Source organism: Protopterus annectens, chromosome 12.part0 (genome assembly GCF_019279795.1).
Source record: "Protopterus annectens isolate FY-2018-M chromosome 12.part0, PAN1.0, whole genome shotgun sequence".
Taxonomy (NCBI): domain Eukaryota; kingdom Metazoa; phylum Chordata; order Ceratodontiformes; family Protopteridae; genus Protopterus; species Protopterus annectens.
The window spans coordinates 17,976,558-18,000,743 of NC_056746.1; the positions used below are offsets into that span (position 1 = coordinate 17,976,558).

Here is a 24,186-nt window from a genome sequence, read left to right on the forward strand (position 1 = left end):
GACCAAAATACAAAAGGTGGGGGGATATCCATATTCATCAAGGATACCCACACCTCCAGGTTAGTGGCACATCATGATGCTTTAGAGATCATCCATGTGCAACTAACAACAGGAAAAACTGCTATTCAAATTATAGCTTGCTACAGATCATCCACCATGTCCCAGGACCCCCACTCCGCATTCCTAGAAACACTGGGAAACATAAAGGTCCTACCAAACACTTTGATATTGGGTGATTTCAGTTACCCAAACATTAACTGGGAGAACTACTCAAGTACGAACTCCCTTGCCCAACATTTCCTAGAATTTATAAACTCAAATGTCCTGGATCAACTGGTCAACACTGTCACCAGTGGTGACAACATATTGGACCTGGTCATCACCAACATGGGTGACCGATGTTCCACACCAGAGGTCAGCCCCTCACTGGTTAGATCTGACCATAAACTAATTGCTCTGGATATCCACATTCCACCATCACCCCCGGTCAAAGAAACCACCGTGAAAAACTTTTCAAAAGCAAACTTCATGTTACTTAAGACCAAGGTGGGAAGTTTCAAAGCCCTCATGCTAAAGGATAACACTGTCCAAGCTGCAAAATCCTTTACTAATGCACTCTACGGGCACCTACAAGAATGTATGGATCATGCTATCCCAAACAAAACCAAGACTCACTCCTCCAAGAAAAGGAAACCAGTCTGGTGGACCCCTGCCATAAACAAGCTATACAATAGAAGGAGGAAACTAGTACAGAAAAGAGTAAAATCCCAAGAAGGGAAGACATCCCTGATCAGTATCAGCAAGGAACTATGTTCCCTCTTAAAATCATCCAAGGCTAGCTTCGAAAGAAAAATTGCCATGGGCTCCAACGATAACTACAAGGCATTCTTTAGCTATGTCAAAAATCTAAGTGGCAATTCTCAGATCTGCTCGGAGTTAGTGCAAAATGGCACAAAATACACTGAACCAACCGATATAGCCAACATCCTGGCAGACAGGTTCAGTCCAAACTTCACCCCCCTCTCACCCCCAAAGGGCCCATAACTGTACCAGAAGAATGTAGTGCCCTTGAATTCACAGACACTCAGGTTAAAACAGCCCTCTCCAAAGCCAAAAACACAGCATCAATGGGACCAGACAGTGTCCCAGGCTACATCCTACACGAGCTCAAAGATGAACTAACCTCTCACCTTAACATACTGTTTAAACTCAGCCTCTCCACAGGCTACATGCCCACAGAGTGGCACACAGCAACGGTTATTCCGCTCCACAAAGGTGGAGCCACAATGGACCCTAGGAACTATCACCCTTTAAGTCTGACTAGCTTTGTCTGCAAAGCTATGGAGTGCATCATCATGGATCTCATTAACAGAGACACTGGAAAGCTCCAAACACTGGACCCTACCCAGTTTGGCTTTGTTAAGGGCAGATCATGCCTCTTAAACCTGGTGGACTTCTTTGAGACAGTTACCAAGGCTATAGACGAGGGAAAGGTGGTCCACACAGCCTACCTAGACCTCGCAAAGACCTTCAACACCATTCCCCACTCAGGTATTATAGACAAGCTCACCAGCCTGAAAATAACCCCCTACGTCACAAGATGGGTTGCCAACTGGCTCACAGACAGAACCCACATGGTAAGAGTTGTGGGAGCTAGGTCTGACTCTAAACTGGTTACAAGTGGCGTTCCCCAGGGCTCAGTCCTAGGACCCCTCCTGTTCGGCATATACTTCTCAGAGGTACAGGCAAGCACAGAAGGACTATGGCTGACCAAGTTCACAGATTACTGCAAACTCGGGGCTATAATTGGCTCTCTGGCTGACACAGACATCCTCCAAAAGGGTCTCACTGAGACAGATACCTGGTGTCAAAACCATGGCCTCAAGCTAAATGCCAAAAAGTGCATAGTCATCCCCTTTGGAAAAAACAAAGTGCCCACAAACTACCACATAGGTGATAGCCCCCTAAATACAAAAGACATAATAAGAGATCTGGGGACCAAGTAGATAGTAACCTCTCCTTTGATAATCACTTTGCCAAAGTGGTTAGAAAATCCTTCTATATGGCCCACCTAATGACAAAAGGGTTTGCATCCAGATCGAAAGAGGTCATTGGGCCCCTCTACACATCACTCATCAGACCCATCATAGAGTACAATGCCCCATTTGGGATGTACCTTACAAGACACCTGCAACAACTGGAAAGACCACAGAAGTTCCGCACCAAGAGGATCACTGGCCTCAAGCAGATGCCCTATGCAGCTCGACTGAAGAAACTCCAGCTGTACTCAGTTGCATACCGCCTACTCACAGGTGATCTCTGCCTGACATACAAGGATATGTCCAACCCAGAATTGATGGACATGCTCCACCTAAAGAAAACCATATCCCCTCGAGCCACATGCTCCAGGGATCTAAACCTCACCACAACAATAAATAGGACATGCAGGAGGGATAGATTCCTGTCCTAGAGACTTCCAATGCTCTGGAACAAGATTCCAATCTACATTAGGAAGAGCTCCTCACTAACCCTCTTCAAGAGAAACCTTGAAGAGTAGATGAGAAACAGAAAGTTTACCCTGGGGATCACTTCAATGGCTCTGCTGGACAGAGGCACAGGGAACTAATCTAAGGGGGTGGTGAAAGCCAACACATTCCAGATAGGCTTATAAATGCCTTTGGGCAGATAGCCTAGTACCTACCTATGAACCTATGAACTTGAGTGGCTGCTAAGATATTGTAAGTTGTTTACGAAATATTACAAATGTAGTAATTACTGTGTTTTACTGTGACTTATAAAATTTGGTTTAAGACTTAGAAACTAAAGAATACCAACACTATAAAAATAATTTGTGCTGTAGAGTTTGCCATTTATACTTCTTTCGTAACCACTATGGTTCCAGAGATATGGACATTTCTTTGAAATGTGAGGACATAACTTGATTCTCTCAAAAGGCTTAGGCTCCACCCACTGGAAGTTACAATGCAAACTTCCTGAGTTCCATTGGCGTGAATGAGTTAATCCCTGCTGTTTGCATAGCCTTTAGGGAGTATTATTCAATCAGTGGAAGGCTTACCCCATCTTTATTATATGACTCATCCCCAACAGTCACAAAAAGAAGCCTGCCGTTTACTGCTATTGTTGTATAATCTCTATAGCTGGCTGCAGTACCATAAATAACAAACAATATATGTTATTAGTTATGAATAGTGCCAACCTTTTTCAGTCACAAAAAGGTGAGATTCACTCTTTTGATCATTCCTGACAGGAATAAACCTAATCTGTCTGTTACAAAATTTAGCAACAATTGGCAAGCCATGACCTGCTACTATATGACGGCAGAGCGACAAGTCACTTCAGAGTTCATATTCTCACTTATTGTAAAGGGGATGCTGCAAGGTAATTGTTTTTCTAATGCATATTATGTAGTAGTAAAATTATTATTTCACAAGTGTCATGAACATGACTTTTTTTATTTTATTTTAAAATCAGATTCCTACTGACTTTAAAATAAAGAAAATATACATAAAATCTGTATTATCTAGAAATCCAAAGCTCTGGCCTTTTCCCATGGCACGGAGGTAAGTTAAGGTGTTAAACAAATACTCCTTTTCTATGATGGGTCATGAATCCTGGAATTCACTTTTACAGAAAGACAAATATGCAGGCAGACATAGATTTCCTGAGTCAGCTGAGTCATCTGATTTTTAGCACCCAGCCTGAATTGATTATATTATTTTGACTTAACTTTTTTTTAATATCTGTTGTAGTGAAATTCATTCTGAACAGAAGGATACATTTGTCTTTAAATATCTTTTATAGCTAATAGAGACTGGAGTATGCCTTCTGGAGATGTTTTCTATAAACGTGTGTATTAAAGCATTGTATTGTACGTAATTAATTTTTTAACTGCAACAAAAGGGTTCAAGAGGTCCAAAAGTTCAAATTGAGTCTGTTATAAAATTTATGTTCCTCCTGACAAATGTATCATTTACTCAGCTGTGTCCTGAATGCTCAGCAATAAACTAGTGCCATGGTTCTATTTTATTTTATTTATATTTGTTTAAATTTTTAGTTGTATTGTATATCAAACAAACTCTTCTACTGCGTGTCATGGAAAGTGTCCCAAAATTTAAACATTGTCAATGTTATGATTCTGCAGTTACTTTTCAAGTTATTATTTCTGAAAAGTATTATACAAATATTTGTTTAGAAATGCAAATTTAAATGGATAAAAACCATACTCCACAACTGCTTTCATTAATGAGTATATAAGCTCAGAAAAAGGGTACACATATGAGCTTGTCACCACTAATGGACATATAGAAAATTGAAAAGGTAAGCCCACCCTAAAATTGTAGCAGAAATTAAAAAAAAACACTCTCCCTCGGATTTACTCATCTTCCGTGCAGGGCTAGCTTAGTCCTGCACGGAAGCGAGAGCTTAGGAGCAGGACGCCAGCACACCATGCATATTAACGAGGCAAGCTGCCTAAGCTCCAAACCTTACATGGAGCATGTAAGAGTGCAGGGAGTGTGTCTGAGAGTAGAGCTCCCAGAATATACATGCCCCCGCAATGCAGAACAGCAGAAAGGGGTAAGAAATGAGTGAGTCTGCTCATAGGTGTCCGCATATCCCCACCAACAGTCCCCCTTGTGTACAACAGCAACAGTATATATAAATAAAATGAAGAAACCCTTTTATTTATTTTTTTTAAAAATCAGATTAAAGCTAAGCGTAGGTGTGCGGGTGTGCCCATCGCTTAGCTATGGTTAATGCAGCAAATGGCTGAAGAGGATAACAAGGAAGATATATGCAAATGAAGCAACATAGCAATAGTGTAGTGGGCAGAGCATTCGCCTTAGAAGCAGGCATTCCCAGTTTGAGTCCCACGTTATGAGTAATATTTATGTTCCATAACCCACTAAATAACATATTTTTATGAATTGGAGTACTGCAGTAAATGCACATGTGAGGTGTCAGTGTCATAATGAATAAGGCACTAGTAAGCAGGTTTAAGCACAAATAAGCAGTAGTAAGCATATTTAAACACTAAATAAGTGGGCATAAGCCCATTTGCGCGGCGGTAAGCAATGCCCACACTGGTTAAGCAATTCTAAAGCTAACACTATGTAAGCAGATGTAACAGCAGGTTAGCAGTGCTTACCATTACAGCTGCTCAAAAGTGCCTTAATCACTCTCTATCCAATGGCTCTTGTCCTGCCCATCAACAAAATAAACATCCATGCAGGTCTCGAACCCAGGACCCTATACACCATAGTCACAGTAGTTAACCACCAAGTCATCACAGAAGTACAGAAGAATAACGTAGCAGCAAACAAGTCCTCACCATAGTATAACCAAACAGAACCTGTGAAAGGAATCAGTATACAGTCATATGTTCCATAACCCACTACATAACATAAATATGTGAAATGGAATACAGCAGTAAGCCCAGAAGTGAGGTGTAATTGTAATAGAATGTTGAAGTCCCCAATAAAACACAAGGACCCCATAGAGTGTACGTACACATTAATCATGGATACCAGGCATACATATAAGGTGTAATGAATAATAACTCAATGCCAAAAAGGCATTATAATGCAAAGTCTAATGTAAGCAATGCTAAGCATTGCAAAGGCCAGCTTAGGACGTGTGAGCAATGTGTAGACCAGCTAACTCATTGTGCCCAGTGGTATACCCCTTTAAACAATGCCAACCCTAGGTAAGCAGGTTTGCCCATAGCTTAGCCTTTTCAAAACTGGCCATTCACGGAAAAGTGCAGGAAATCAGCCCTACTTAAACCCAAGAGGTGGGAATACATCTCATAACTGGTTGTAGCTTCCCCTTGCAGGCACTATGGCAGTAAAGGGAGAAGGTATGGGCTTCCGGGTGCAGCGCTGGTGCATCCAGGAGTCCAAAGTCATGGCAGGACTCCTAGTTAAAGACCATGCTCAGAGACTGCTGCAGGGCCAGTACCAGGGCTCCCAATATAAGGTGGAGGCCTGGGAACATCTTGCCCGAGACCTCACCAGTGCCACTGGCATTCCTCAAACAGGTGAGCAGGTCAGGCACCACTATGCCGACCTGAAACAGCATACGGGGGACCTCTTGGAGGAGTGGCTTCAAGAGGCTAGAGCATTAGGGGATGTTCCAGCCATGTGTAAGTATCACCCCAGTATGTGTGCAATAATTGCCAGCTCAGGTATATCATGGATATGTATGGCTAAATATTCCTCTTATGTCCCCCACAGCTGCAATGGAGCGGGCCACGAACCAGGAGGCCTACATCAGTCGCCTGGTGAGGTTGCGACGCAGGGCAGATCAGTAATACTCATGCATCTACTGTCATAGGAAATAACAATAAAAGTAGTAGTAAATTAATTGCTTGTTTAAAACCTGTATTCTTCAAGGCAAGTACTGCATACAGTAGAGAATATAGTAGGAAAAGTCTCATATTGTTTCTAAGTCAAAAAAAGTGTAATAGCCTGACAAAACAGGTTTAACTGCTGGACTGCATGTGTATATCCTGGAATCATACAGTAATGTAGATATGTAATCATGTAATAGTACTGTAGTATTAAGCACTGTTACCCACACCATTCACCATAAATTGAATGTGTAGGAATGGCTGTATATAGCAGGTGTAATCCCCAGAGGACATTTAGTACAACTGAGAGACACATAGACAGTAAACGGAAAATGCAGACAACAAAAAATGAATAGCACATGCAACTGAGATGTGACCTATTTTTTTTAGCACACACAGCCACAGTTCGAATCCTGCCAGTGGTAGTAGTCTGCATACAGAATCATACCCCACAACTGTACAGATATGTCCAGAATGTCAATTAAAGTGGCCCATATCTGTTACCTATCAACCTTTCCCCCTGGGAAATCAGTGAAATGATCCCAGACGTATAGGCAGCAAACAGGAAATACAACTGATTGACACACAGCTATGAGAACAAAGCTGGCACACAAGCAATTCCCCAATACCTTATGTGACTAACAAGCCACATATGTCCCATTTACACCCCAACTTGTTAAGCTGTGGTCAGAGTGTGTGCAGTAACAGAGTGAGATGTATGTTCATAATAGTAATGTGGGATCTGGTACTGTGTGTGGGAACATTCAGGTAGCTAATAAACATTCCTCCCACAGGTCTGTCAGATACCAACACTGTGCCCAGAAATACAAGAATGATATGCAGTTGCTCTGAATAATTAGGTATTACACATCACTGTCACCCACACTATTCTACAACATATAATGGCCTAGGAAATCTGTATATGAGTGTTATAATACAAGGTCAGAATGCAAAAGCACAGGGGATTAATAAGACAGAAAGCAGATTCGTGATATACAGCAATATCTATATAGCAGACACAACTGTGATTGACAGTGTTTAGGTTGTAGCAGACACAGCCATGGTCTTGATCCCGGGAGTGGAATTAGACTGCATACAGATTCATACCCCACAACTGTACAGATGAGGCCAGAATGTCCAATATATGTGCCCATATCTGCTGCCTGTCCCCCTGTCCCCCTGGTAAGTCTGTGGGATGATCCCAGATGTTTAGCCAGCAAACAGGGAATACAAGGGATTGTCAAACATCATGAGAACACACCTGTTACTGTAGCAACCCCCCAAACTGTTAGGAGAGTAATATTTCAACTATGTCCTATCTACACTTTCATGTTGTCAAGCTATGACCAGAGTGTATACAGTAACAGACTGAGATGTATGTGCATAATACTAATGTGTAATCTGGACCTTTGTGTGGCAACAGTCAGGTAGTGCTAACAAACATTGCTCCCACAGGTACGTTGGATACGAACACTGTGCTGAGAAGTACAGACCATTATAACCTGTACTGGTACTGTTCACTCTGGTATTATACGTAATAGTAAGTGTTGCAGTTTCTCTGAATAACAAAGTATCACTGGTCACTGTCACCCACACTGTGCTACATAATATAACTGTGTAGGAAAGCATGTATATGTGTGTGTGTCAGGTCACTAAAGGTGGAAGAGGGCAATATTCTAGATATGTCCCAGCACACCAGCATGTGGTCAACACATGGCCAGAGTCTTTGCAGAAAGAGTTGGATAGCTATGTGCAAAACAACAACCTGGAATCCGGGAGTATGTGTACAAACAGTTAGTGTTAATTAACATTCCCTCCACATGTATACCAGGTAAGAGGTGTATACTGCAGGTAAATCCAGTTCATGTGTAATGGCGATAGGGCAGTGTAGTAAGATTTGTAAGGTACAGATAACAGCACTGACTAGGAAAATAATGTGGACTACAGGAATATATTAGTTGTTAATTGACATATTTCTCTCCCCCCCACCATATCTCCAACAATAATCAACATACCCACCCCAACTGGTATGTAATGACTCTGATAATGTGCAATTGTTCGATAAATATTTTCATGGTTCCTATGCATGTGCTATATTGAATTATTCCAACATTGGTGGCATGGTGCCATCAATGTACTTGCATGCTGTTCTTATTACCACTGTGGTCCTATATATGCATGTGTTCTGTTTGCTATGCAACTGTTCTGTATCTGGTGTCTAGGTTAATGTCAATATCTATACATGCTATTATACTTACCCTGGAATGTGTTGACTATTACTAACCCACAAATGATGATGAAATCTAAACACTATAGCACGCTTCAGAAGGCTAGTCCAAGCAGACCCACCTGTCCCACCTCAGTTGGCCATGGCACCGGGCATCAGCATGTTTGGGGCCCAACCCGGGACCTCCCTGTCCGTTGGTCCTGTACCACTTCCAGGTGGAACCGCCTCAGGGATGGGGCTCGCCCCCCTGGGAGTGGGAGCAGAAGGCACCTGTCACCTATCGCCAGGTCGGGGTCATGGTGCGTAGAGCAATCAACAAGCAGTTTTCTGATGTTCTACACCAGCTCAAGGGTTATATGTCGTGATTAGAGAGTCAGCCAGGCTCTGCGACTCAGCCCCCAGCACAGCCACTTTCTGGGCTGTGAAGGTGCAGTGGTGACTGCCCATGGGTGGGACCTCAGTCCCACTGTTACCACTAGGGGGCTTGTGAGCTTCTGATATCCCAGCAACCCTCCCCATCAAGGTGTTTACCCCCCACATGTGTCATATACCACCCCTGTATGCATCATGTTTGTCTTGTCTGTTAACCTACCCAACCTACCTCCCCAAATATATACTACCCCTCCCCAACATCCCACTCTCACCTGAAAATAAAAAAGGGCAATCAGTTCCCACAAAAAAATCTCATTCCATACATAGCTGTCCATTTCGCACATGTGTCCACTGGACGCAGGTAATCTGGTCTAATTCGCATCACAACTTATTATTGTTGTCCTCACACCTCTCCCAGGGGTTTGAGTGTCCAAATCTACCTCCAAATTCAGTGTATGCACAGCTGTTGCTGTAGAAGAAATGGGCAGCTATGGACCTTCCCTACATCCTTCCTGCACATCCCTGGCTATTTTTCATGCTGTCTTTCCCTCTTTGTGCCCCTTTTTTCACCACTTTCCTATCAACCCCTTTTTCTTTTCTTTTAAAGAAATTAGCACGGGGGTAAGTGGGAGTAAGCACATTTAAGTAGCAGTAAGCGTGTTTAAGCCTGTTTGTGCAGGGGTAAGCAATGCCTACACAGGTTAAGCAATTTAAAAGCAAACTGAGTATAAGAAACTGTAACCGGAAGTTAGCAGTGCTTATCTCCACGCAAACCCGCTTACATCTGCTTTAAAGTGCCTTAATCATTCTGTATCCAACAGCCCATGTTCTGCCAAGCAACAAAATAAACAGCCTCTGCAAGGCTCAAACCCAGGACCCTGCACACCATAGACAAAGTGATTCACCACTAAGCCATGCCAGATATACATAACACTGATGTTTTCAAAAACATACCATCCAGCCCAGTCATGCAACAATACAGAGAATGTATTCCAACATTTAGATGTATGTGTGTGTAACTATATTAATATCTAAACAGATACAACATACCTATATATGTAGAGAGATATATATGTATATATTTAAAAATATATACATATATATAAATATATATAAACATATATACATGCAAATGCCTACATCGACACATATATATGTCTACACCTATATGTCTACATATACACAGCAGGTTACATATATGTACGCAGATATATATCTATGTAGGTATATACGGACATAGTTATATATATATGTAAGTATATATATATATATATATATATATATATATATATATATATATATATATAGGTATATATGGCCATACATCTGTAGATAACAATGGTAGATTAACTAAAACATATATATGTCCACATGCACCATTAATGGGGTTGAGAGGCCCCAAACAATATACTTCTTGTATGAATAGGTATACCCCCGCACAGTCAAACACGTCCACCCTGCAATACACTACCAAGTGTTGCAGATCCCATAACCAGGACCAGACACGACATGGGCACAAGATGTTAACAGTACTACATCCCACCTGTATGATGTCAGGCTGGTATTGGTAACATATCATGCAGTACAGTCTGGCTCCCATAGGAAATGTAAAATGTGGAAGCTATCAACATCCCCAGGAGACATATACACAGACACATATATGCAGATACAGATATACATATATATATATATATATATATATATATATATATATATATATATATATATATATATATATATATATATATATATATATATATATATACATACATACACATGTGACTACACATACACATGCAGAGATATGTACAGTAAGATACATATGTAGAAGGTGCACACAATATGGAATAGCCACTATGCCTACAGTTAACACCTTAACAACTGGACACTGTATGGGCCACCCATACAAATGACAATCGTTGCCTGAAACATATACCCACAGAGAGGTCATAGGATAAAACACCACACACAGGTTTGCAGAAATGGATTACCTTTATTTGTGTACTATTACAGTTTTATATGCCATGTCATATGGCTGTTCAGACACTGACATCCATATAAACAGAGTAATGCAACTGTGAAACAGTTATACTAATACAGTAGTCTGGAAAGGTTCACAACTGTTGCTGTCCAGGCCAAGCCCTTCAAATTGTACAATAGTAAAGACAAACTGGGCCACAGGATACCAAACAATCAACAGTAAGTAATGTAGGTGTATAGTTCAGCAGCCTCTATCTACACGCTGTACAAAATCAATAGGTGGTAAAGACTTCAGGTGACCAAATGGGATGTAACTGTTACATAACAAACACCATCACAAGCACACTGACAAACAGAACAGTCTGTATGGCAGGAGGCAGTAGGCCTGCATTAACCCAGTTTATGTAATTAATGTAAATATTGGTGAAGTGTATGGTACTGTACATCCAGATACCTTAAGGCAGCTCACCCCTGATACCCCCACATGTTGTAATAGCCTAGGTTATTTATGGTACACCCCCTTAGACTCAATAATACAGGACTATATACCACTGTTACATACACTGGCCTCTGGAATGCATGAGGGCACACATGTATTGTGTAGGTGAAGCCCACACATATATTGCCCCAGCCCCACCGTATGTGTGGGGTATACAACAGCAGTGGACTGATGGCAGCAATAGCAGTGTGATATACTCACAGCCCACTACAGAACAACCCCTGACAGCATGTCATATGTGCAAAGCTTGGTATGTAGGTGGAGGACAGAGGCTGGAACATAGGCCCATTTGTGGAAAACTGTTGCCATACACTAAGCAAGTCACTGGTGTTACAGGATAGTCTGCAACATACCCTTAGTCAGGGAATTGAAGTTAGAAACATAAATGGATGTAGCCATGTACTGATAGCACTCAACACACACACTGCCAGTGAAATATCTGACACAGGACCTGTATGGTGGACAGACAAAACATGATAGGCACACCTCTGGCCACCAAGAGGATAGGCCCACAGTTGAGAGCTATGCAGACAGACTAAATTCCAAGGTAAACTAGTATGTACACACACACCCTGTAACACCAGTACTATACAAAGCATAACACAACTCTACTCACACTCTGTCTGTAGTTCTGGAACCTCCTACAAATATGTAGCTGGCCTGAGTGTGTTGGTTGTCCTGTAAGAGGTATTGCTACCTGCTGTCTGTAACACTGATGCCCACACACAGGAAGGATGTCCATCACACAGGAAAGGTAAAGGAACCATGACCACATGATGTAGGGATTTATAGTAGGTTGTTGCCATGACTGTGGTAACTGGAAGTACTACACAGCAAGATGCATGCACTTAGCAAGTGGAGGACACTGATTGGTGCAGAGGCCATCACCTGATCATGTGAATCACCTACTATAGCCAGGCTACAATCTATTCAAAGCAGCTCAACCCATTTACTGGAGAGAGTGAGAGAGAAAGAGAAAAAAAAAAAAAAAGACAAACCTCTTCAAACTAAAAATTGAAGTCACATGCATTTAGCCAGCTGTCATTCAACAAGACATCATTCCCACAACAGGTATGTGAAGTATATATACATGTAATAGAATGTAGTACCTGGTCCATCATAATGGGATAGATGATGTGGAATGATTTATATGTGCCATCACGTGTTGTTGCGATGATGTTCAACTGAACAACTGCTATGGACAATAGTGTCTGTCCCTGTGGGTAGAGGGCCATAGCCATTAACTGTGCAGGTCAGCATTGACAGACAACATATAAGCTGTCATAGTGTGTGTTGTGTAATGGGAAGTATGTATATTACGTGGCCAATAGCTGGTGGTGGAAGTAATGCCATTATAATGGACATGTGGGAGCCACGGCCCACCACTGGCAGGACACTCAGGTGAATCTGTAATGTAGAATCAACGAAAACAAAAATCTCCAAACCGGTGAAATATAACAAAACAATTCCGCTTAGGCAAAAAACCACTCGCCGCTCTTTATTCAGACTTTAAACATTAAAAATATATCAAACGTTTTTCGTTTAAAACAATGTTTAAACTTCTTCAGAAATTGGCAAACATCAGTATAGTATTAAGCACTTGCTTATGTAGGAAGCAGTTAATAGCTGCCCGCCAAAATTCAAAGCAGTAGAGAATTTCTTAAAGTAAAACTTCTGCTTTAAAACATAAAATTATAAATTGTATATGAAACATGCTCAAAGGATAGAGACATGTTTATTTTAATATTAGGTTAAAATATACTATTTAATTAACATTTTCCTGGGTTTGTTAAATATTATTTGAACTTTTTATGTCAATCTATTGTCCACATTTATAACATTGACGATAAAAATAATAATGAAGATACATTTAAAACATCTTTACTGCATTTTTTTAATATATATTTTTTATTTTTTAATAGTTGATAAATAATAATAAAACATTCTAACGATCCATTTTTTATTTTTTATAGAAATAGTTATAAGACATTAGTAATATGCAGCGACTTGGGCAACCAGATCGTTAATTAATCAGCTTTCATAAATATTTCATACTGTTACTTAAAATTAGGAAATTTTTATGTATGTATAAACTCAAATACTAGCTCATATATAATAATGGTTGAATTAATTATTGACTAATATTGAATATGAACCATTCTTTCCTATATATAGTTGTACATTCATCTAACAGAAACACCCCAACATACGAACCAGCTGAATATAAATTTTTATTTTTGTTTTTAATTTTAATTTAGTTACATCTTTAACTGTCAAGATTTATCTTATATTTAATTAAAAAAATGTCTTATATTTAATTAAAAAATATTTTATCACAAAATTGTCCACTTTATGAAATTCTTTGTGTAAAAATATTATAAATATTGTTATTATAAGCAAATTCCCCCCTATTTTCTTATGTTTATTAAATATACTAGTGCTCTGTAATTATATAAAATTAACTATCTTTCTAAACTTTTCAATTTTAACAGGCTCATAATTGAGCATTTTTCATTCAGACCTGGATAGGTGAAGGCATTCAATTTGATTTGCCATAGCAATTCACATTTCTCTAATAGTAAATTAAATGGACCCCCTCTCATTTCTTGCTTGAGTTGATAGATGACTTTAAAGCAGAATTTATGATTATGGTATTCAATAACATTTCTTGCTAGAGCATTATCTTCCTTTTGTAGGTTGATGCTTCTCAAATGCTCATACACCCTGTACCTTAGCCTCCGCTCCGTTTTTCCAATATAAAAATGTAATGTAGAATTCCAGAATGCCATAGGTATATAATAGGGTTACCTGCATTCGGGTCCTACATATACACCCCTAATGTCAGGCCGCGTCCATATGTGGCATCTGTCTGTGTTGTAGCAAGGCAGAACAGTGCAGCTTTGCAGGAAGGTGTTGTGAGATTGTGGAACTGATGTCTGAATGTACCCCACATATAGGTATGCATATGTGTACATATGTCACATATATAATATATAAAGATATATATGTATATCAGCATGTATGTCCAGAAATATACATATACCCATGAGTAGACATATATATGTGCACATATATACATCACATATATCTACACATATATAGATATATACCTATATGCATATGTCTACATATATACAAACACACACACAAACATATATGTATGTAAGATTACTTTAATTTATATAAGATTAGAAATTTGTAGATAATTGTTACATATAATACAGGGAGATAATGCTCCCTGTCTCTAGCTGCAGTTAGTTGCCTGAAGTGTGAAAAAGTGTAGCCATCTGGATACACTGAAAGTTGTTAGACTGCTTTTGAAATTCTGTGTTAATGTAGCTTGGAGGTTTCTGCTTGCATTATAATCTGTGCTGGTCACATTTTTTAATCATTCTGCTCATCTTCCGAGTGGTTGGCTGCTGAGATTCACCTGCATAAATCAGTTGACAAAAGCTGATTTAAGTATACTTTTCTCTGCACTTATTTAAGATTAGAAATTTGTAGAAAATTGTTATATATAATATAATACAGGGAGATAATACTCCCTGTCTCTAGCTGCAGTTAGTCTCCTACCCCCCCCCCCCTGTTCTTGTTGCGGTATTAATGTTGGTGGCCTTGGAATTACCCACCCCTGCTGTAAATCTGTTTTTGGACACTCCTACTGGACCCATCTCATTTGCTCACTCAGCTGAGTACAGTGAGATCAGTCCCATCTCCTCTGCTGTGTACAGAGAGAGCACTTGGGAAGGACATCCCCAATAGCATTTTAATCTACTCTGTTCCCTCCCTCTCCACAAAAAAAAAATGAACTTATAGTTTCTTGAGCTGCTTTTACATAACTGCCTTCTAGTACCTTAATACCTTAATTTGCTGTTCTATGTGCTTTTAAGTGTTCAAGTGCTCTTATTTGATTTTTCATAAACTTGTTTTTGTCATTTTTAACTTATCTGCATTTATTTAAACTGTATTTACCTTAATATTGCTACACACTCAAGTGTGCTGCTAGCTTGTACTGCATGTAAAGTGTTTTTGCTACTGTCATCAGCTCATTCTTTCTAATATAGAGATAACTTTCTGAGAAAGCCAACCCACTTAACTAATATATATATATATATATATATATATATATATATATATGTGTGTGTGTGTGTGTGTGTGTGTGTGTGTGTGTGTGTGTGTGTGTGTGTGTGTGTGTGTGTGTGTGTGTGTGTGTGTGTGTGTGTATTCCAAGCTTGTTTTCTGCCTTTCCTGTAAGTAGACTAATCCAGATACAGATTTGCTGTATACAGGTCTGTTTGTAAGCTTCTGTGCCCCAAGCCTTTCTGTGTTGGAGGGAAGCCTTCAAGCTTATCAGTGGGAGTGGTAAGCACTAGGTAGCCTATCTACCACAAGAGTAGTTTCTGTCCCAGACGTTGTAGTTTATTGGCCATTTCGGCAGTTTTTCCATCTCTTTCAACTTTCTGGTTTAAAAGCCTGCATTTGCGTTTGCTTCCCACCTTCCCTGTAACTAGTTTAGTCCAGATAGAGATTTGCTATATCCAAGACTGTTTGTAAGCTTCTGTGCCCCCAAGCCTTTCTGTGTTGGAGGGAAGCCTTCTAGCTTATCAGTGGGAGTGGTAAGCACTGGGTAGCCTATCTACAACAAGATCCAGATACAGATTCTTAGTTTTAGCACTTGAATTTTCTTATCTGTGCTCAGCACTTGTTCAGAACTTGTAAGCACTAAATAAACTACAAATGACTACAGCACTCACCCGTCCTCATTACCTAGAGGAAAACAGTTTTTGTACTCACTTTCCTCACTTGTCTAGAGGAAAATATTTTTTTATTCAGGCATGTCCAAGGGTCAGCTCCCAGTGTTCTCTCCTGTCTAGTTGATCAATCTGGGCATCTTATGGCAATGTAGCAATTGCCTCATGTACACAGACAACGCTCTCCTCCTACCACCCAACACTGCAACCTGTGAGAGATGCACTTATCTAGCCAAACTGGAGGTAAAGCTCTCTCCAACCAAGACTGAACTTGATAGTCAAGAGGAGAAGGTAAACACTTGCACCACACCATACTCATCACATAGTCCCTCTAAACCTACACCACCAACATCCACACATAGAAACACAAAAGCATTCGCGGAGGCTCTCAACAATAATCTGCTCAAGCAACAGAGACCCCCAAAGCAGAAACACAAGAAACCTCCCGCCACCAACACAACCCAAATGACACATAGCCCACAGACTCAGTGTGCCACTCAACCACAGCCCATAAGGCAAAACAACGTACCCAACACACTAGTCATAGGTGACTCTATAGTCAGGCACACTGATGTCCCACTCACCAGGCTAAACAAGGAGAAGGTCACTGTCAGCTGCCTGTCGGATGCCAGGATCCACCACATAACCCACGCACTCAGGTCACTCCACAACAAGTACAAGTATGACTCTGTCATTGTTCATGTTGGTGCGAACAATCTGAGATGTACCTCCCTGGACTACATGAAAAGAGACATTGAAGAATTCTCCGATCTTGTAGCCCAGGCAGGTATGACCCTAGCCCTGAGTAACATCCTGCCATAGCCCAGAATTATACTGCAGTACAAGGACAAAATGATTGACTTCAACAATTGGCTAAGCTTTTGGTGTCATTCTAAGGGGATCCAGTATCTGTCTTCCTGGGATGGCATGGTCGACAGACCACAATGCTTTGCCAGAGATGGCCTGCACCTGTCACCCCTGGGATTCCAGATACTGGCAAAGGTTCTTGCCGCCCCTATAGTGCCTTTTTTAGGCAAGGTTCAAATGACAAATTCACCACCATAACAGGAACAGGTAAGCAAAAACTGAGGGTAATGCTACTCAATGCTAGAAGTCTAAATCTCAAAATGCACTCACTCGAGGCACTCCTTAAAATGGAGAACATTGATGTCTGTGCAGTGACTAAAACCTGGTTCAAGGCTCCAAAGAGCACCCCTGCATTACCAGTCTATAACTCATACCACACTTTTCAGCCATCTAGTGGAACACCAAAGGCGGAGGTGTGTCCATATTCATTAAGGATATCCACACCTCCAGGCTAGTTGCTCAGCATAATACAGCTGAGGTTATCCAAGTGCAACTAACTCTGGGCAAAACTGCAATCCAAATTGTAGCTTGCTACATATCTCCCACCATGCCCAGGATTCCCACTCCTCTTTTCTTGATATACTGGAAAATATTAGGGTTCAACCAAACACCCTAACTTTGAGCGATTTCAACTACCCCACCATTAACTGGGAAAACTACTCATATACCAACTCCTTCCCTCAGTGCTTTCTGGAATTCATAAATTCCAATGCCCTGGATCAATTTATCCACACCCCCACCAGGGGCAACAATATCCTAGACCTAGTCATTACCAACATGAGTGACCAGTGTTCCACACCTGAAGTCAGCTCCTCGTTGGTCAGATCCAACCATAAGCTAATCACCCTAGATATCCACATCCTGCCCCCACTCCCCATTAAGGAAACCACAGTAAAAAATCTCACCAAAGCCAACTTCATGCTTCTTTAGACAGAAATGATGAACTTCATGACACCCATGCAGATGGACAATACAGTTACGACTGCTGAATCCTACACAAATGCACTCTATAAGCACTTACATGAGTGCATGGATCATGCTATCCCAAACAGAACCAAGACGCTATCCTCCAAAAAAAAGGAAGCCAATCTGGTGGTCCCCTGCCATAAACAAACTCTACAACAGAAGGAAGAAATTGTTGCAAAAGACAGTAAAATCCCATGAGTGGAGGAGCTCCCTGGTCAGCCTCAGCAAGAAGCTGAGATCCCTTATAAGATCCACCAAAGCTAGCTATGAAAATAAGATTGCCACTGATTCTAAGGACAACCACAAAGCATTCTATAGCTATGTCAAGAATCTCAATGGCAACACCCAGATCTGCTCTGAGTTACAGAACAATGGCACAAAAATTACAGAACCAACTGATATTGCCAACATCCTGGCAGATAGGTTCAGTGCTGGGAACTATTGCCCTATTAGCCTGACAAGCCTGGTCTGCAAGGCCATGGAACGTATCATCATGGAATTCATAACAAAGACATCGGTAACTTCCAAACTCTGGACCCCACCCAGTTCAGGTTTGTGAAAGGCAGAACTTGCCTCCTGAACCTGGTCAACTTCTTTGAGGCAGTCACCAAAGCCGTAGATGAAGGTAAGGTGGTTCACACAGCCTATCTTGACCTTGCCAAGGCTTTCGACACCATCACCCATTCTGGAATTATAGCTAAACTCACTAAACTAGTATAAATCCCTATGTCACAAGATGGGTTGCCAACTGGCTCACTGACAGAACCCACACTTTAAAAGATGCAGACTCCAAATCTGACTTCAAACCAGTGACAAGTGGAGTACCACAGGGTTCAGTCCTGGGACCTCTCCTGTTTGGTGTCTACTTCTCTAAAGTACAGGCTAACACAGAATGCCTCCGGCTAATGAAGTTCGCAGATGACTGCAAACTATGAGCTATAGTCGAGTCCCCAAATGATGTAGACATCCTACAGAAGGGCCTCACTGAGACAGATTCCTGGTGTCAGAGCCATGGCCTCAAGCTCAATGCTAAAAAGTGCATTATCCCCTTTGGTAAAAATTCTGTACCCATGAAATACCACATAGGCGGCAGTCTTCTTAATACCGAATGTGTGATAAGAGACCTTGGGACCCAGGTGGACAGTAGTCTCTCCTTTGATAATCAGATCACCACAGTAGTCAGGAAATCCTTCTACATGGCACACCTCATCACAAAAGGGTTCTCATCCAGGAAAAAGAGGTCATTGTTCCCCTCTACTCGACACTCATTAGACCCATTATAGAGTACAATGCCCCTTTTGGAATGTACCTCACAAGACATCTGCAGCAGCTGGAAAGGCCACAGAAGTACCTCACAAAGATAATTACTGGCCTCAAACAGATGCCCTACACTGATCATCTCAAAAAACTCCAGCTTTACTCTGTAGCATATCGCCTACTCCGAGGTGATCTCTGCCTAACATATAAAACTATGTCAAACCCGGAGCTGTTGGACATGCTACACCTAAAGAAATCCCAATCCCTCCAAGCTACATGCTCTAGGGACCTAAACCTTGTCACCACAATAAACAGGACTTGCTGGAGGGATAGATTCCTGTCCCAGAGACTTCCCATACTCTGGAACAAGCTAACCATCTATGTCAAGCAAAGTTCCTCATTAACACTCTTCAAGAAAAATCTTGATGAGTGGATGGGAAATAGGAAATATACCCCGGGGATCACTTCTGTGGCTCTGCTCGACAGGGGCACAGGAAATTAACTTTCTTGGGTTGGCGTAAGCCAGGGAACTTTGTTGGCTAGGCTTACTTAGGCCCTTTGGCTGATAGCCTAGTACCTATCTATGAACCTATAAAGACATGTCTCCTATATTACTACCACAGTGATGCCTGCTATGTGCGGGGTACCAGCACACATAGCAATACACACAGATATCTACAGCTGGCAGTGTGTGCACCAAGGATGGGTATGTCACATGTTAGTCCCTTGTTGGCACCACATTGCCCCCGTCTGTGAAGTATGCAATGGGAATATGGGGAAGTATGGTAGGTACACATGTGGAGGTGGTCAGGATTGGTAGATATAGAGGACAGTCTACAGGGGTGGTATATGGCACGTGGTGGGTAAACACCATGGATCGTGCGTGTGGTCTGTGATGTGGACACCCCATGGGCCCCAGTATGAGCACAATGGGAACAAGCCTCCCACCCACTGCTACTCACAACAGCAGTCCACATCCTAAAGGTGCCTGGTCTGGAGGCTGAGCAGGAGGAGCATGTTGGCCCTGTGAATGTATACTGGGTGCCTCAGACTGATGTAGCACATCCCTCATGTGTCTGTGGAGCCCAGTATGGAACAGACCCTAGACCTGAGCTCAGGGGACAGGAACATGTCTGTGTGTGCCCTGAGGGAGGGACAACATCCCCTGGGTGGTTCCACCTGATGGCATTACTGGAACACTACATGAAGAGGCCCCAGGTTGGGACACATATGTGATGTGGCCAGGTATCATGGGTAGATGGGTTTGGAGAGGTGGATCTGCTGGCCAATAGAACATATACATGTTATTGTGTCACTGTTATAGAACATATGTTGGTAGTAATAGTCTACACAATCCCGGTACATGTCCAACAGCATGCATAGATATCCCCAATAACACAGACTGTCAGATGTGCAGCAATCTCAGAGCAGCCATACCAATGTAACCATAGTGGCCCTGACAATGGCATGCAGGTGAATAGTCTGTAACAGGCCAGCAATGATAGTGTCCACACAGGGGACATGGCTACAATCACATAGCAAAAGGTGTGGTGCAATACAATATCTGCCCAACCGGTAGTTAAGCTGTAGCCATACCTAATGAGTTGTGTGTACCATTTGTTAAGGCTAATATGGTGGGGGCAGGTGACAGAGATGTGTATTACGAACTGTGGTAACCTTGCCATATGAGTTGCTTAGACCTGTTTCCATCTTTATGTCTTTCAGCCAAGATGGCACATGCACAGTTGCCCACCTATTCTAATGCGGAGAATGAAGTGTTGATAGCACACATGATCCAGCACTATCCACTGCTGTTTGCCAGGCATGCACATGAGCAGCAGGAGCAGACCACCCTGTGGAATGACCTAGTCCACAGGGTCACTGATGTCGGACTGCACAACCGCAGTTATTAGCAGGTCCGGCATCATTGCACTGACCTGCTTCACAATGCCTGTCGGCATGCTGCTGCAGTCCGGGGAGATCACCTCGCCATGGGGGGGGCCCATGCCATCCATCCCCCTGACACGTGGGGAGGAGCTCATGGCCAGCCTCATGGCACCTGCCCATCCAGACAGCCAACAACCACTGGACTCCTTCATGGAGGTGGGTGTCACCCACACACTGGCAGAGGAGCGTGAAGGTAAGGACACAGGGCACATCAGTAGACCACTGTTGTGTAAACATCTGCATTGGTACAGGTAGATCATGCATATCTGACATGTCATAGATATATTGTGTTGCTGCATTGAAGTGATAAACAGATGTTCAGATGTGGTAGTATCATTGGAATGTACCGTTGATGTATGGTAATACTGCACCCACCCTGTAGCACTGCCACAGGTGTGGCCACTGACATTGCATCTCTCACCATCTTATGTAGGTCCCTCTGGGATAACAACAAGGCAGCAGCCTGTAGCTGGGGAGTATGTTTTATGCAGATGCTTGCTAACACACCAGGCTTGTAATGGTGATGGTATATTCCATGCACACATCTAACACACCTACCCTGAATGCATGCTGTACATGTGCATGTATTGTTGCTGTGAAATGCACGGTCTCACAGGGGTGACCATGATGGGGTATTGGAAGTATGTCAGACACCTGCATGATAACTAACATCCTGTCATTGTGGAATGTGTCCACAGGTAGTAACATACTGGTGGTAGACATGGCCTACAGTAGTGACATGTTCTGAACACCCATATACAGTGCAACACCAGTGTATATACCTGTAGGACAATGGCAACTGCTGCAGAGATACATTATGGCATAAGGCATTACAGTAGTCCACATTATCAGCTGGGTCTAGGCTGCAACATGTGGTGTTCACTGTATGGGACACTGCAAAGTGGCACACATCTGTAGGGCTTACATGTCATGCATTTGCATAAAAGCTGAAGGAGGGGGGTCTCAGCATGACACACCAGTGCACTGCAGCAGGGAACCTAAGGGTGGTAGGAATGGCTCTATCTGCACATAGTTAGGTTCAGGACCTGTGGCAGCTGTAAACCTACCCACACAGCAATAGTGATGGCAGTGTGTGAACACCATGGGATGTGCGCATGAGTAGACCTTGCAATCATGCAGAATAGGGGGCATGTGTAGGGCAGACTGAACATACACTGGCAAATGCAGATGGCCCACGCTGGTATACCCCTGCCAGGAGCAGTGACTGCTGTAGTACACACAAGAGGTGGTCAGCAGCTGCACACCTGACACAATCTGTAGACACTGCGTGTGAAAGTACAGGACATATGTCACATATCGGGCTCATGTACTGCTAAGATATGTGTTGATGTGGTCCCATGGCAGATCAAAGATGTGTGTGTAAAATCAATAAAGGTGTGTACACCCCCCAATAGCCATGGTATGCTCTGATGGTTATTAGTGTAAGAGTATTGCAGTGGTCATACATGGTCTGTTGATGTTGGCAGCTGTAAATCAGGCATCAGGAATTCACCAATGACAACTGTCCACATATCATCCCAGGTATGTGTTGCTGAAAAACATAGGGGCTGTGAGAAGTAAAGCTGACATAACTGACACATACTACACATTCTGCAATGGGTTGTACACCTGTGAGTTGCAGTGCACAGTACATGGCAGGGTGCACAACAGGTGCACAGCAATACTGTGTTCATGGGAGAAGTGGTATCCGGGGAAGGGACATCACGTAGTGACATAGCACATGCATCACACACGTGTATACTGTTGCTAGCATGGATTGAGTATAGCTGAATTGCATGCTGTTCTGTACCATATGTTCTGTATGTTGACAGATGGGTAATAGGAGGACTATGTGTACTATCATTGTGCAACCTCACCTGTATGTGTGTGTGTGTGTGTGTGTGTGTGTGTGTGTGTGTGTGTGTGTGTGTGTGTGTGTGTGTGTGCATCCTGGTGGTTAGTTACTTTCCCTGCAGGGTCACACTGGGGAAGTAGAGGGAGGCAAATGCATGTAGGATGCATGTGTGCATGTGTGTGTTTGTGTGTGTGGCCATGTATGCACATGTGTGATTGTGGGGTGTTCATACAGCTGTACCTCACTTTGGGACTGTGCATTACATGGACATCGACTGCCACATTACACACCAGGAATACCTGCCATGTGTGTAATCACAGGATAGCAAATAGTATAATATGTTCTGTAGCATGGAAAAGGCATCCAGAGGGAAGGTAAACACCAGGTACACACTTAATATTGCAGTCAGCAGAGCGGTCACCTACAACCCACATATACAGGTCTACAGATGCATTGGGGAAGTAGTAGTCAACACCAGGGAGTGTATCCAGATATTACAGTTGTGACATGATAGGCTGATGGAGCAGCATATCTGGCATGTACTGACCATTACATGCACATAACACACCAGTGCAAGATATTATGGATGCAACATAGTAACCTACACATATAAGAGCCATGCACATAATTTCCGGGCATACAGAGGGTGCATACCGAATGACAGCAGTGTGGCCATGTAAATCCACTACACACAGGTCAGGCAGGTAAAGTAGCAACAGGCCTTGTGTTGTGGCCACTTGTGTGGGCATTTAGAGAACTGGAGAACTGTGATGTTAATGAGTGGTATCAATGTGTGCATGTTAACAAGTGTGATACAGGATGGGGTAACACATGGACATATACATGGGACTGTCTGTAAAGCCATGGACAGGTAGGTATTACGGAGGTGTGTGTGTGTGTGTGTGTGTGTGTGTGTGTGTGTGTGTGTGTGTGTGTGTGTGTGTGTGTGTGTGTGTGTACTGTTAGGCAATGCTGTACAGGTTTTAAAGTGTGTTTATTGTTTTCCCCCACAGGTGGCGAGGTGGGTCAGGGTCCCCTCCTGCATGCAATCTGATGTTGGTGTCCTTGCAAACACCGAAGATGATAATGTCTGTA

At 42.3% G+C, this 24,186-nt stretch overlaps 1 protein-coding gene across 1 annotated transcript in view; it reads left to right on the top strand.

The window, feature by feature from the left end:
- The first annotated feature begins 3,332 nt into the window (after nt 1–3,332).
- LOC122817310 (interleukin-17 receptor D-like) overlaps nt 3,333–24,186 on the top strand; it is a 353,566-nt gene continuing 332,712 nt past the window's right edge. The window contains exon 1 of the mRNA XM_044090533.1: nt 3,333–3,399. Within this exon, the coding sequence (XP_043946468.1) occupies nt 3,333–3,399 (67 nt within the window). The remainder of the gene's footprint in view (nt 3,400–24,186) is intronic.